This window comes from Neofelis nebulosa, chromosome 8, assembly GCF_028018385.1.
Source record: "Neofelis nebulosa isolate mNeoNeb1 chromosome 8, mNeoNeb1.pri, whole genome shotgun sequence".
Lineage (NCBI taxonomy): Eukaryota > Metazoa > Chordata > Mammalia > Carnivora > Felidae > Neofelis > Neofelis nebulosa.
In genome coordinates, this window is record NC_080789.1 from 92,958,914 (window position 1) to 92,974,899 (window position 15,986).

At 37.5% G+C, this 15,986-nt stretch overlaps 1 protein-coding gene across 3 annotated transcripts in view; it reads right to left on the reverse strand.

Annotated features, from left to right (window-relative positions):
* Positions 1–322: 322 nt before the first annotated feature.
* Positions 323–15,986, reverse strand: part of DERA (deoxyribose-phosphate aldolase) — a 118,307-nt gene continuing 102,643 nt past the window's right edge. For all 3 annotated transcript variants that reach the window (XM_058743567.1, XM_058743568.1, XM_058743566.1), the window contains 3 exons: positions 5,084–5,196; positions 1,343–1,492; positions 323–1,025 (listed from right to left, as the gene is read on the reverse strand). In XM_058743567.1, the coding sequence (XP_058599550.1) occupies positions 969–1,025; positions 1,343–1,492; positions 5,084–5,196 (320 nt within the window). In that variant the 3' untranslated portion in view covers positions 323–968. The remainder of the gene's footprint in view (positions 1,026–1,342; positions 1,493–5,083; positions 5,197–15,986) is intronic.

Here is a 15,986-nt window from a genome sequence, read left to right on the forward strand (position 1 = left end):
TGACTCTGCTAATTTTGAGCTCTGTGATCTCTGACAAGTTGCTTAAGCTCTCTGTGCCTCAGTCCCTCATCTGTATAAAAGGATGATAATATCAGTTCTGTTTTAGGGATGAAATAAGGATTAAATACATTGATCTATGTAAAGAGCTTAGCACATATTAAATGCTACGTTAGTGTTTGCTGCTTTTTCTCCAATCACGATGCCAGAAAATCTTAAAAGTTTCAGAATATATACATAAGTTGTACTCACTAATAATGTTACTAAGGTGCTTTATGATATAAATATACAAAGGCTCTCTACTAGAGACATTCACAAAGTCATGGATAAAACCTTTTTGTATGTTTAACGGATTACTTGTTCAGTATGTACTATTAGAATTTATAGTTCCTTCCCAAAACAATAAACTACAGAGATTTTTTAAAAAGGCAATAGCCATAATGTCATATAACAATGACAGACGTTTCGTTAGCAAAACAATTAATAAAAGAGCGTATCTGTTGTAAAAATTAAAGACAGATTTTCATGGCAGGAAATTAGTGTCAAGTCAGTGAGTCCTGGAGTCATTAGAGTACGGCTGGCAGCTCTGGAATGCTCCATTTTCTTTGGCTAAAGCACATTTCTTGGGCAGTTTAGCATTTTTTTTTCCCCTTAGAATTTAATGTCATCAAAGTTATCATTAATATTTTACTCAGAATTTTTTAAGAGGAAATCTTCACAAAATTAACAATGCAGATCATTAAGTAATTAGAACCATTTCAGATGTGCCTGAAAAGAATACCACGTATGGATTAGTTGTTTTTTCCTTTTATTTTTTGAATTAAATTCAGTGAAAGCTTGAAGGAAAAAAAACAAACAAACCGTCTGTTACCTATTCGTTCCCTCATACTTTAACTAAATAATTTTAGCAGTTATGTAGAAAAACACATTTTAAACATCGTTGTAAAGAACTTTTCTGGAATTGGTCTGATTTAGGACATAGGAAGATCGTGATAGGCTGCATATCTTCCAGTCACATGATGGTAAATCTGTGAGGAAAATCAGAATTCAGTTAATTAATAATGATTCTATAGCATATATATCAGTTAATATTTACACTTAAATAATAATTAATAATTTAATTGATGTTTCATTCTAAAGCCCTATATTATTATGCACTTCAGCAGACTCTGCAGTCAGCCTACTTCAGGTGGAGGTTTGCTTGGAAGAAAACAGAACTTTGGGTACGATGAGGTAAATCCGATGAATTCTTATCTCTAGTTCTCATAGCCCAGTAGGGGTTATTCATTTCTTTCTCAAAAACACACTTGCCAATTTGTGCCAAGGACAACGGATTATTACTCACCTGCCTCTCGATGTCAGAAAGCAGAGTACTGGCACCTATTCGAAAGAGTTCTGGCGTCAGCCATTCGTCTCCTAGCTCTTCTTTTATGAGAGAGAGCCAGGCAAGGGAATCCTTTGCACTGCGGATGCCTCCTGCTGGTTTAAAGCCGATCTAAAAGGGAAGGTGGGAAAGAGAACAATGTTTGTTACTGGAGTACTTTAAAAACTGGTAGTGCATTAATACAGGGTCTCGATTCTCTTTCTCTCTTTCTCTCCTTCTCTTTTTTAAAGTCTATTTCACTTTACCCAGCAAAAGAGCTTAGATCACTGGCTCACGCCCATTCACAGTACAAAATGACTTCTCTAAGATTAATGGGAAGAATGTCACTGCTTCTGAGGAGACACTAATGAGCGTTAATAACCCTCATTAACATTGCACTTATTGGAAAGTCATAAACCTCAACCATCTAAACTATAGCTGTGAACTGGGGATAAACAAGAGAGGTGTCAATAAACGAGGAAAACAGATATCACAAAAGCCCATTCATTCTGCATTTCTACCAGTGAGCCTGGCTAGTCACCTTTCAGCCCTTCATCCTGAGGTGCAAAAGACACACACATGTATTCAAAATAAGAAGAGGGAATCAGTGAGGCCACACTAACCAAACTGGCAGCAATCAGGAAGGAGTGTTGACAGTTGTTTTCATCAATGTAACTGCAGGGACTTTCTTCTAAGTTGTAAGTAGAAAGAGTTATATAAAGCAGCCAGACCACTTAAATAAGTGCAGCAGAAAAAGACAGTGTAGGAACTCTTCACAGTTCAGTAGTCTTTGCAGGTGAACATAAAACAGCACAAGTCAGCCAGTATCTGATGTTTACAAATGATGTCCCCAAATCCATTAGAAATGGATAAATGTGTTCTATAAACAGCAAAACCTGCTTATCTGGATTTACTGGTCTCCAGAACTCGAATCCAGTAGTGTAGAGTATCTATAGATGGGAACAATCAAGAAAACACTCTATGGCCAAGTACTAAAGCTCAGGCATTTAAACACTAAGAGCTGTTGATTCGATAGGTAGCACCAACACGGGGTTAACTGCTAAAAGAATGCTAGAGAAGGGAGATGATAAATGCAAGGTCCCATAATTTACCCAAACTAGAAGCGTCAGAGTTAACCTAGACTCCGCCATTTTCCTCACCACACCAAACCCAATCAATCAATGGTCAAGTCCTTAATCTTCTCTCCTTAACTTCCATATCTACCACACACACTTCCTCTCTGCTTTCACTTCTGCCGTATTAGTTTAGACCCTCATTCATTCTCATATGAAATATCGGTCGGTCTCCTTACTGGTTTCCCTGCCTCAGGCACACATGGCCACATGACTAAGCAGCAGCTATACACTGATCCTAACCCTATCTGTCTATTCCTCTGGAGCCCAACTGGCTCTGAAAGAGTGCAGGGACATGAGGCGAGTGGGGGAGATAAATAGGATGAGATTATTTCTTGAGAAGAAGCCCCCAAAATCAATTAGCTTATATTAGCATACATGTTAATCATAGGAGCATTTTTGTCAATTAGGCAGTGCTGCATATAGATTTTTCCATATAGTTCAGTTGTGTCAGCAAGTCTGTTTGGCAATGTTTCCAAAGAGAGGTTCTAGCATAAGTTTATCCTTTTTTTTTTTAAGGGAGAGAATATGGAAAACATAAATCTGCAATGAAATCAGTTATGAAATATTAAACCTCTGCTGCTCAGAGTGACACTAATCATGGTCTGGAAGACGGCCCATCACATTTTAAAACTCCCCTTAAATCAATGATGTAGAAAGTTTACAGTCTAACGGCTGCCCAGGCAACTTGTCAACAACCTGAAAGGATGCACCTGATTTGTAGACCGAGACACAGATCCTCACCGTGTGAAATCAAACGTGATTATAATGACTATGATTTGACTTGTATCGGTCCACTGTTGATAAAACTGGGGTGAACTTTGTTTGTTAGCTGAGGAAAGGGTCAATACAAGTAAAAGTACTGGAAGACAGTGAAGTGTCCCTTCTACTGTACACTGACCTAGGATATTGAGCACTTAAAACTTCTACTGAAATTCTCTGCTTGTTGTCTAAGAGATCTCCTGGGAAGGGACTTGTTCATTTTGTATCCCTGTTAACACAGGTTAACATGGCACATAGTTAACCACTCAATCAATGTTTGTTGAGAACACAACAGGATTGGGTCTCTAATGGTGAGTTTTAATCCTGACTCTGGAGTTTATGAGACACACAGATGCCTGAGGATTACTCCTGATCCAGAAGGGCTAGGGATGAGGGCCCAGGCATCGAACATCTTATTTTGTTGTTCTTTGGCACAAAATAGGAACTACTGGTCTAAATGAATAGTAGTGGTCTCAGGTGGGAGGGCCAAAGAGAGAATTCTCTTTTTTAGAGCTAAACATTTTTTTTTTTTTTAATTTGGATCAATGCAGAAAGGCTACCAAGTAGAGGTTACTCAAATTGAGTCAACTATCATAAGTAAGGTCACAGTAGACAACATTCCTATTTGTACTTTTTTAAGATATGAAGTTATTCTGAAGGAGAAAATTCTGGAAGAAGTTCATTTCCTCTGAAACCCAGAACATTCTGAAAAGGGGCTCCAGTTCCAAAATGAACTGAAGGTACAGTGACATATACAGTCATCACATCCAGTTGGCACAAGATTAAAGGTCTTTTTTTGGGGGGGTTTCCATTCAGCAGTAATCCAGAGATCAGCTTTTAAAGATGTCTTCTGAGGAAGGGACAGTCTCATTACAAAACAAAACAAAATAAAACAAAACAACCTTTCTCTCCAGTGATATAAAAAAAAAAAATCCTTTGAGATAATTTGCAGCTAAACAAGCAACTTGAAGCTAAAAGGAAAATCCAAACTCATTTAAAAAAAACACCTCATACGCATTTTTCTTTTTAACTTCCTATGTTTCAAAAAAATATGTATTATTTTTCGAAAAGCTGACAAAAGCTAGCACATACCCTCCTCAGCTTAACAGTCTTCCAAAGAGCACATCCAACTGCCATAAAACGCAAAAATGGATATTTAATTCAAGAGCTATATAACGTCTAGCTACCTTTTCCCTGCTGTTTCACAGCATTTCATTATTTTGTTTAATAAGTTCATCTCCTCGAGAATTTTCTCTTCACCTCATATTATTAAAAGTAATAAGTTTTTCTGGACCGGGGGTTTCCCAACAGAAAAACCAATTTATGTGTGTCCTTCAATAATGACAGGAAAAGATTATTTCCCATTATATTGCATACTTTTCATATCACCACCACAGCTTATCATTCAATAAATGTTACTCTGCAATTCTTTCCATTCCTCAAGGAAGTTTAATTTCTGCATTAACCTGTTTTCGCTGGCCAACGCCTTACCAGAAAGCCTCTGTGTTGCAGCAGAATTAGTTCGTTAAAGAACCCATTTAGGAATCTCTTGTCAGTGATAAAATTGTCTTCAGTTAATAAAAGGACATAAAGTGAGTTTACATCTTGATCACACATACTTACTCCCACACTCACACTCACTTTCTGCTAATCGCACATTTTTCTCCATGAATGTGTTCTTTTGTAATGAAAGGTAAATTAAACATTTATCTTAATAAAGGTAACTCATTCACACCTTCTGCATATAAAGACAGTTTTTGTGGCTGTAACTAGTATTATAAATAACATTATCTTTACTCCGAAGAAAGATTTGCTGGCAATAATATACCTTGTTTCCAGTTTTCCAGAAGAAATCTCTAATGGCCCGTAGCATTACTATAGCTACCGGGAAAGTGGCATTTACTGTTTCTTTTCCAGTAGAGGTCTTAATAAAATCTGATCCTAAAACAAAAGGAAAAAAAAACCTCCATGTTAATTAAAATTTTATTTTTTACACATCTTAGTCAGCGGAAGAAATGAGTTGTGTACATTTTTTTCCTGAGGAACACAACTTTATTTTTCATTAGCTATCTGAAAAATTAAGAAGAAAATCCCTCTTTAAAATAATTCTATCCATACTTTCCACCCCTCCCCCCCCCCCCCCTTACTAGAAGATGCATGGAATTAAGTACCGAGTGGATTCTGATTCCTAGGGCCCTTGCCTCCATCTTTCCATATCATCAATTAAAATCAAGTTGGTTTATTTAATGCATAACTAAGATGAATAAAAACTATTTTATGCCCTGTGCTTAATATCATTTATCACAACACTTTACTACAAAACTGCAGTGCCCACTCATTTTCCCCTCATTTTCTTATGCTCGACAGAAAGTACTCAGTACGGCTCTGACCACGCAAGAAGAATCACCACTAGCTTATTTGTACCGTGCTGTTCAGTAATGAAAGCTGTGTATCTTCCAACGAGATTAGGAATTTCACGAAAGACATCAACTATTTCATAACCTACAAATACTTTAAACAACTTTCTGTCTCTCAAATGCATCCTAAACCTATTGATGTAGTTTAACAGAATAGCCCAGGAGACAAAGAAATGATAATAACAGTTAAGTTTCACTGTGTGTTATGCACTATTCTTTATTCTAGGTGCTTTACAAGTAATAACTCAGTCATTCCTCACAACACCTGCATAAGTTAAGTACTAATATGATCCCCATTTTAAAGGACAAAATTGAGATACAGAAAGGTTAAAATGGGGCTCCTGGGTGGCTTAGTTGGTTGAGCGTCTGACTTCGGCTCAGGTCAAGATCTTAAGGTTCATGAATTCAAGCACCATGTCGGGCTCTGTGTTGACAGCTCAGAACCTAGAGCCTGCTTCAGATTCTGTGTCTCCCTCCCTCCCTGCCCCATCCCTTCTCGCACTCTGTCTCTGTCTCTCAAAAAATAAAACGTTGAAAAACAATTTTTTTTAAAAAAGAAGACGAAATGTTAAATAACCTGCTTGGGGTCACACAGTTAGTAAGGGGACGGGGTAGAATTCTAACCAAAAAAACACAGCTTAACCAATATTATAGTGTCTCCAAGAAACTTACCTAGGGTCACAAAGTCAGGTAGCCAAATAGGGATTCCATCTTTAATGTGGTTATCTAACCTTGAAATACTCAACATGCCCACAGACCAGCAGCATGGGTACCATGGGGGTGCTTGCTAAAAATGCAGACTCTCAGGTCCTACACTAGATCAACTGAATCAGAATCTGAATATAAGCAAGGTTCCTAGGGGATTCCTGTGCAAATTCATGGCTCTAGCCCACTGAGTCTGTGGGACCACAGGTAAGGCTAATGTCTGGGATTCTCCCAAGGTGCATCAAAGAAGTGGTCAATGGAAATGTTGGAAAGAAATGGCTAAAACTTTCCCCTTTAGTTTCAAATGGAAAGATACTTCCACAACTATTCTGTGGATGGAAAGGTTCAAATTGACACACCTTTGTAAACACACTGTGTGTGCGGCACAGTGGAAAATATAACAACAAATAATTCAAGCCCTTGCCCTCAAAAGCATACATTCTAGGTGCAGGTGGAAATGAAACATAAATCCTGGGTAATTACTTGATAGGCTAGAAGTCAGGAGACCTGGTTTTACCTCCTGAACCATCTTGCCTATAAAATACGCCTGAAAATTCTTACTTGCTTCACAGTGTTCATTATACAAGGAATTAAAAGAGACAATCTATATGAAAGCACTTTGAAAACTCTCAAGCATTATACAAATATAAATGAATCAAAGATTTAGGTAGGGTTTCAATGTGTAAAAATGTGACAGAAATTCTGATTTATGAAAGCAGGTCATCAGAAGCCTTTTTTTTCCTGTGGGTCTATAGACCCACTGGAAGAAATGGAGATATATCTGTCATGCATGCATTTATCTAACGAATATTCACTAAGCACTTACTATGTGCCAGACTCTGTTCTAGATGCGGAAGACAGACCACAAAACAAAACAATAAAGTTCCTACCCTTGTAAGCAGATTTTCTAGAGGAGAAAGACAATAAACAAATGAATATAGAACAAATGTCAGTGGAGGTAAGTGCTATGAAGAAAAAAGCAATGTAATGAGGTAGAGAGTGATGGAGTTGGGGAGAGGTAGCCATATTTAAATAAAGTTATCATAAAGGCATCGCTCAGGAGTGATATTCAAATACAGACTGAATGAAAGGTATCACTGAAAAGAACATCACAAGCAGGGAAACAGCAAGTGCAAAGAAAGGCCCTTAGGTAGGCATGAGCTGAGTTGATTAATAAATGAACAAATGAATAGGACTACAGAACCAACGTGTGGTCACTACCACACCAGAAAAAAGACAACCAAGGAGAAGAGATTAAAGCCTCCAAAAAATAGATGTAAGAGGTGAGGGGAACATCCCCAAAGAATTCACAATGAGACCAAGACCAAGATGTGATTTCCTAAAGTGTGACATTGTCTTCTGATTCACTAGAAAGCTTTTGGGTACAACACTGGATATCATGTAAATTCTTTCAAGCATCTTAAAAGATTATTAAGATAAAAGTCCAAGGCCACATTTGGAGGCCTAAAAAAAGCTATGGTCACTTAAAAATCACACAATTTAAAGTTAACCAAAAAAGCCAAACTCCTTTGAAAGAGTCTGGAGGTAGGATAAGGGAGAAGACTCTCCTCCTAACATATTTGGGAGGAGCAGAGCAGAATACCTATCATGATAGCAACAAAAGTCCAGGAGTAGTAACAGTGGCCTACACATAGTGTCTGTCTCTCATTCTTGGTTGTACAGTAAGCACATTTGAGGGCAGGTGCTATATCTTTCTTTGCACTCTGTATCCCCAGAGAATGACACACAAGCAAGGCTCAATAAATGAATTTTGGATGGATGGATAGATGGATGGATGGATGGATGGAAGGAAGGAAGGAAGGAAGGAAGGAAGGAAGGAAGGAAGGAAGGAAGGAAGGATACATGGAGGGATGGAGGGATGGATGGATGGATGGAAGGATGGACGGATGGATGGATCAAGTGATAGAGGGCCACAGCTACCAAGAAAAAGCAATCTACAATATTTCCTACCTTTAACTGACTAATGGGAAAGGAAAGACAGTTTTGAGTTTCATCCCAGTTCAGGTAACAAAACTGGACAGGTGACTCAGAAGAATACATTATTTTATTTATTTTTAAATGAATTTTAAATTTTAGAACAGATCTAAATCTACAGAAACATTGTAAAGCTAGTACAGAGAATCCCCATAAACCCTACACCCAGTTTCCCCTATTATTAAAAACTTTTATCCATATGGTACATTTGTTACAATTAATGAAGCAATATAGACATATTGCTATTAGCCCAAATCCCTATTTTATTTAGATTTCCTTAGTTTTACTTAGAATCCAATTGCACCCAGGATAGTATGATGTGTACATCTGTCATATCTCCATGGTTTCCTCACGGCTGTGACAGTTTCTTGGACTTGCCTTGTTTTGATGACTGTTAACAGTTTTGAGGAGCACTGGTCAGGTATTTTGTAAAATGTCCCCATTTGGGACTTGTCTGACATATCTCTCATTTTGATTAAACTGGGGTGATGGGTTTTTGGGGAGGAAGACCACAGAGGTAAAGTGCCATTCTCACAGTATCACATCAAGCGTACCTACCATTGACATGGTTTACCACTGTTGATGTCGACTGTAAACACTTGGGAGGTAGGATTTGCCACGTTTGTCCACTGCAAAGTCACTCTCTTTTCTCTACTTTCCATACTGTACCCCTTGGAAAGGAGCCCTTATGTGAATCCCACACTTGCATGGGAGACTTGTCTGCTCCCATGTACATATTTATGATCATTTCTAGCAGTACACACTCGGAGATATTATACTTGGGTTTATAATCCAGTTCATTATTTTCTTGCTCAAATGGTTCCTCTTTTGGCCACTGGGAGCTCTTTCAGTTGCTTCCTATATACCTTTGACACACCTCCACCATGGAGCATTTTTATTTTTTAAGCACTTACTCTGGTATTGCCAAACGCTCCAAGCTCATCTTTTATGTTTTCTGCCCCAGTCTGAGAATAAGCCCTAGTTACTTTTATTAGAGAATGGTATTAGAACCCCAAATCTTGGTGCTAGGCATACTCACTGTTACTGCAGGGGCTCGTTTCTGGCTCTCTCAGCTGCCTAGCAAAGAAATATACGTGTGTATACTAACCCACTTATATATACACATCTATTAATAATTCCATGTTTAACTGTATTACACTACATATGCATAATACTGATGTCTCCAACTCAAGACTCATCACCACATGGATCATTCTAGCCCCTTCCCCCTCTGGAAACTGCCATTTCAACAGTGAGGAACCTGGCACCTACTATCTGTCATTCATTTATTTAACTGCGCACATCCAGTATCCATGTGGAGCACTATCAGAATTGTTACCCACACCATGGGAAATAACTTTATCAACTACTCCACGGTGCTAATGTGCAGTTTCATTTGCCTTTAGCCTTACAGCCCACCCTCATTTATAGTGCTATGTGGGTCAGCACCTTTCTTCCCACCTCCTTTAGTAAGGCTGTTTCATACATGTGTAACATAGTCAGATTCTTTGCTCAGAGCCAGCATTCTATCCTGGAATCCCCTAATCTCCTAAATTATATATATATTTTTTTATCTGTATACATTAAGGGTCACATTTTTTGAAGCTTCTAGTGGTTCTGACAAACGTGCAGGGTCATGCATCAACCATTACAGTATCACACACAACACATTCACAACTGTGCTTCACATTCTCATCTTCCCCCACACGCACTGGCAACCACTGATCATAAACTATTGGAACAGTTTTGCCTTTTCCAGAATGTCATGTATTGGAATCATCCAGCCTTTCAGACTGGCTTTTTCACTTAGCAATATGCATTAATAAAATGTTTTAATGTTTATTTATTTTTGAGAGAGAGAGAGGGAGAGAGACAGAGAGAGAGACAGACAGACAGAGAGAGACAGAGAGACAGAGACAGAGAGAGTGAGGGAGGGGAAGAGAGAGAGGGAGACACAGAATCCAAAGCAGGTTCCAGGCTCTGAGCTGTCAGCACAGAGCCTGATGTGAGGCTTGAACCCACGAACTGTGTCATCACGACCTGAGCCAAGTCTGACTCTCAACTGACTGAGCCACCCAGGTGCCCCAGCAATATGCATTTAAGATTCACTGGTGTCTTTTCATGGCTTGATAGTTCATTTCTTTCTATTGATAAATAATATTCCATTGTATTCATGTACCACAATTATATTCATCCACTCACTTATTAAAGGATATCTTGGTTGCTTCAGTTTTGGGCAACGATGAATAAAACTGCTACAAACACTCATAGGCAGGATTTTGTGTAGACATAAATTTTCAAATAAGTTGGGCAAATACAGAGAGGGCAACTGCTAGATTACATGGTAAAACCACATTTTGCTTTGAAAGAAACTGCCAAATTATTTTTCAAAGTAGCTGTATCATTTTGCACTCCCAATAGCAGTGAATGAGAGTTCCTGATGCTCTATATCCTCACGAGCAATTAGTGTCATCAGTTTTTGAATTTTATCCAGTCTAATAGGCGCACGTATAGATTACATACATATTTTTGTCGGATTATACCTAAGTATTCAATTTATGGATTGCTGTTATAAGTGATAGTTTTTTTGAGTTTCAAATTCCAACTGTTCACACTGCTGGTGGATAGGAAAGCAATAGACTTTTTATATTAACCTTGTACCATGAAGCCTTGGTAAACTCACTTAGTAGTTTCAAGAGTTTGTTAGCCTGGGGGGATTTTCTCCACAAATGATGATGTCATCTGCAAACAAAGACAGCTTTATATCGTTCTTCCTGTAAATTTTTTCTTGTGGTTGTCGTCACAAATTATAACAAACTTGGTATCTTAAAACAATAGAAATTTATTTTCTCGCAGTTCTGTATGGCAGAAGTCCAAAATCAAGTTGTCCGCAGGGCTGAACACCTTGTGGAGGCTCTAGGGCAAATCTGTTCCCGAACTCGCCCCGCTTCTTCTAGCTGCCAGCATTCCTTGATCGCATCACTTTGACCTCTGCCGCCGTCTTCTCATGGCCTTCTTTTCTGGGTATAAACCTAATCATCCTCTACTTCTCTCTGATAATAACATTTGTGATGGTATTTAGGTCCCACTTGGATAATCCTGAATAATCACTTCATCTCCAGATTCTTAATCATGTCTGCAAAGGCTTTTTTGTTTTTCCCCAAAAAAGGTAATAGTCAGATTCTGGAGATGTGGTTAGACCTCTAGGAGCCATTATTAGCCTACCACACCTCCCAATTTGTATTTATCTAATTTCCTTCTCTTATCTTCTTGCAGTAGGTAGGGCTTTCCAGTACAGTGTTGAATAGGAATAGTGGGGGAGAACACTCTTGCCTTCTTCTTAGAGAGACCTTTGGGGATAGTGTCTAGTTGTTCATACATGTGTTAGCTAAAGTTTGTTTGTAGATTTTCTTTACCAAGCTAAGAACATTCCCCACTATTCCTAGTTTGATGAGAGCTTTTATTATAAACAGATGTTATAATCTGTCATATGCCTTATCTGTGATAATTGATATGACCATATGATGTTTCCTCTTTAGTGTATTGATATGGTCAATTACATTACACTGAACCAGGCTTGCATATCTGGAGTAAATCCCCCTGTGCCGTGGCATATAATTCTTTCTATACATTGTTGAGTTCATTTTACTAACATGTTGTTGAATATTATTTTTTTGCATTATATTCAAGAGTGATACTGATTTATGGTTTTCCTTTCTTGCAATGTCTCTATCTGGTTTTGGTATTGGGGTAATGATGGTCTCACAAGGTGAGCATTCTCTCTTCTTCTATTTTCTGGAAGACATTGTAAAGAATTGATATTCTTTCTTCCTTAAATGTTTGGTAGAATTCATCAGTGAAACCATCTTTAGTCAGTGCTTTCCTTTTTGGAAGAGTTTAATTTTTCTCTAATAATTTATTAAATTATTAAATAATAAAATTATTTTATAATATTCTAGAATTAAAATACAGTTTTATGACATAGCTTATAACATAGTTTATATAAATATATACTTACATATTTACTATTATATATAATATTTACAAAATAAATTAAAATTAAAATTACTTCTTTGATAGATACAGGCTTATTTGGGATTATTTCTCCTCGCAGGTATCAATCCAACTAAATCAATAATCACTTTAAATGTTAGTGGTCGAAATGCACCAGTTGAAATCAGAGACTGATATGAAACAAGACCCTTCTATATGTTGTTTATAAGAAATCCACTTGAAAAATAAAGAATCAGGGGACACCTGGGTGGCTCAGTAGGTTAAGCTCAGGTCATAATCTTGCAGTTTATGAGTTCGAGCCCCTCGTCGGGCTCCATGCTGACAGTATGAAGCCTTCTTGGGATTCTCTCTCTCTCCCTCTCTCTGTCCCTGCCCTGTTTAAGTAGGCTCTCTCTCTCTCTCAAAAATAAATAAACATTAAAAAAAATATGAAGATTCAGAAGGTTAAAAATAAAGGGATGGAAGAAGATATAACATTAATCAAAGTAAAGCAGAAGAACCTATATTAATTTCAGACAAAGCAGACTTAAGAAAAAGGAACATTATCAGGGATAAAAAAAGGGTTTTACAGAATGATAAAGGGGCCATTTCTCCAACGAAACATAACAATCCTAAACATGTATACACCTGACAATAGAGCATCAAAATACATGAGGCATAATCTGGAAAGAACTAAAGAGAGAAACAGACAAATCTACTATTATAGCTGGAGACTTCAAAACCCCTCTTTCAGTAATTGATAACTCAAACAAGTAGAATATGAGCAAAGATGTGTTTCACTTGAATAGCTTTATCAGTCAGTTATCAATTATCATGATCAAACTGACATGTATAGGAAACTAAAAACAAAAAACAACAGTAGACTACATATTCTAAAATTCAGATAAAACATTCATCAGGATAGGGCTTTTTGTCTTACTTTTGTCTTTATTTTTACATCTCTTTTTCTGCCTTCTCTAGCTTTAATTGAACATTTTCTATAGTTCCATTTTATCTCCTCTCAGCATATCAATTATACTTTCTATTATACATTCTTTTAGTGTTGCCCTAGAGTTTTCAATATACATTTTTAACGAATTTAAGTCTATCTTCAATACTATACTGCTACTTCAATACCATACCGCTAGATACTGGGAGGTATCTTTTAACAAAGTATTCCTAATTCCTCCTTTCTATCCCATCCATACAGGATTAAATGCCCAGTACATTCTTACTATTATTTTAAACAGTTATCTTTTAGATTAATTGAGAAAGAAAAGTAATTTTATTTTTCATATATTCTCTTCTGATGTTCCTTTTTTTGTATATAGATCAGAATTTCTGACATATATCATTTTCTGTCTCCTTGAAGAACTTCTTTCAGCATTTCTTATAGGGCAGGTCTGCTTGGCAGTGAATTCCCTCAGTTATACATGTCTGAGCTCCTTCACTTCTGAAGGATAATTTCACTGGATATCGACTTCTTGCTTGGGTTTTTTTTCTTCGAACACTATGAGTGTTCATTCTATAAGTACTTTATTCTACTCACTTCTTGCTGACATGGTTTTCAATGAGAAGTCTACTGTAATTATTTCCTTTTTCTTCTATAGGTAAGGTGTTTTCTTTCTCTGGCCTTTTTCAAGATTTTCAATTTGTCTTTGGTTTCCTTTGGTTTGAATATGATATATTTAGGTATAGTTTTTTGGGTCCCCCCCCCCATATTTATCCTTTTAGGTGTTATCTGAGCTTCCTGGATCTGTGGTTTGATATCTGTCATTAATTTTGGAAAATTCTTGGCCATTAATTCAAATATGTTGTCTGCTCCATTTTCTCTTTCTTCTTCTGGTATCCCAATTATATATGTATTACACGTTAGAAATTGTCCCTCAGTTTTTATTGTTTTTCTAAATCTTTTTTTTAAAGTTTATTTATTCATTTTTGAGAGAGAGAGAGAGAACACACAAGTGGTGGGGGGACAGAGAGAGAGGGAGAGAGAATCCCAAGTAGGCTCCCCACTGTCAGCACAAAGATGGATGCAGGGCTTGAACTCATGAAACATATCATGACCTGAGCCAAAACCAAGAGTCAAATGCTTAACTGACTGAACCACCCAGGACCCCACTGTTTTCTGTTCTGTTTGTTTGTTGTTGTTGTTTTCTTATCCTTTTATCTCTTTATGCTTCAGTTTAGGAGGTTTCTTTGGATCTATCTTCAATGGTCACTCATTGTATCCAGTCTTCTCATGAGCTCCTCAATGCAGTCCTCATTTCTGTTCCAGTGTTTCTGATTTCTAGCTTTTCCTTTTGAATATTTCTTAGAGTTTCTATCTCCCTGCTTACATTAACTATCCTTTCATGTTGTCTATTTTCTCCATTAGAATTATTAACATATTAGCCAAAATTATCTTAAATATCTCTGATAATTTCAATATCTATATCATGTCTGAATCTGGTTCTGATGTTTGTTTTGTCTCTACAGACTGTGTTTTTTCTTGGGTTTTAGTATCTCTTGTAATTTTTTGTTGAAAGTCAGTATGACATTAGGAACAGGCCTTTTGTGTCAGATTTTATGCTAATCTAATCAGGAACCAAGCTGTATTTTATGTTTGCTGTAGTCACCAGTGCCACAGTGTTCAAGTGCCATTATATCCTTGTTGTGGTCCATCCTGTTTACTTTGGGTTTCCTAAGTGTTCCTCCTCAGAGAGAGTCTCTGTCTTTTAGCTCTGTTATCTACAATCCACTAATTACTGGAACCCTGTTGGTAGAGTGATAATGCATAGGGGAGAACAAGTATTTCATAATCCTATGGTTAAACTTTTAGTGGACCAATGTGCCTAGATTGTACGCTTCACAAATGTGTATTAGCTTTTCTCTCCTACTTTGATGAGGCAGGAAGAGTGAAAGGGAAATGCCCTCCCAGGTGAGATAAAACTCGAGCAAATTCTTTTGTCCTGGAGAGCAGGTCTTTGTTAAGGAGAATGCTCTGTGTATATTTTGCAAAGATTATCTTCCCCTTACCCTGTGATAGCCAAGAGAAGAAACTTCTTGGCTCTTCACTGTGAGAACCTGGGGTTCCACGAGGTAAAACCCACAAATATGCCAGCACCCTATGCAGCTTCTAACAAGTGGTCAAAAAATTACCACTTAAAGAGGACCTGGGTGGCTCGGTCGTTTGAGCGTCTGACTTCGACCAGGTCATGATCTCATGGTTCTGGAGTTTGAGCCCCACATTGGGCTCTGTGCTGACAGCTCAGGGTCTGGCATCTGCTTCAGATTCTGTGTGTCCCTCTCTTTCTGCCCCTCCCCGAGTCATCCTCTGTCTCTATCTCTCGAGAATAAATAAACATTAAAAAAAATTTTTTTTAATTACCACTTAAGTGTTCTTGCCAGTTTATGGCTCTTGCAGGTAAGTAAGCAGATCTTAGTTGACTCTCAGGAGTCGCTCTCTCCATATATCAGAGTGGGAGTTTGCCCTGAGGCCTAAGTTCTTTGCAAGGTATGGGAAAAGCCACTGATTTTCAGTGTATTCATCTTTTTTTTTTCTCCTCCAAGAGCAGAAATGACAACTTCCAAGCTCTTTACATGTCAGGAAGTTCTTAAATATCAAGACAAGCCTTTATT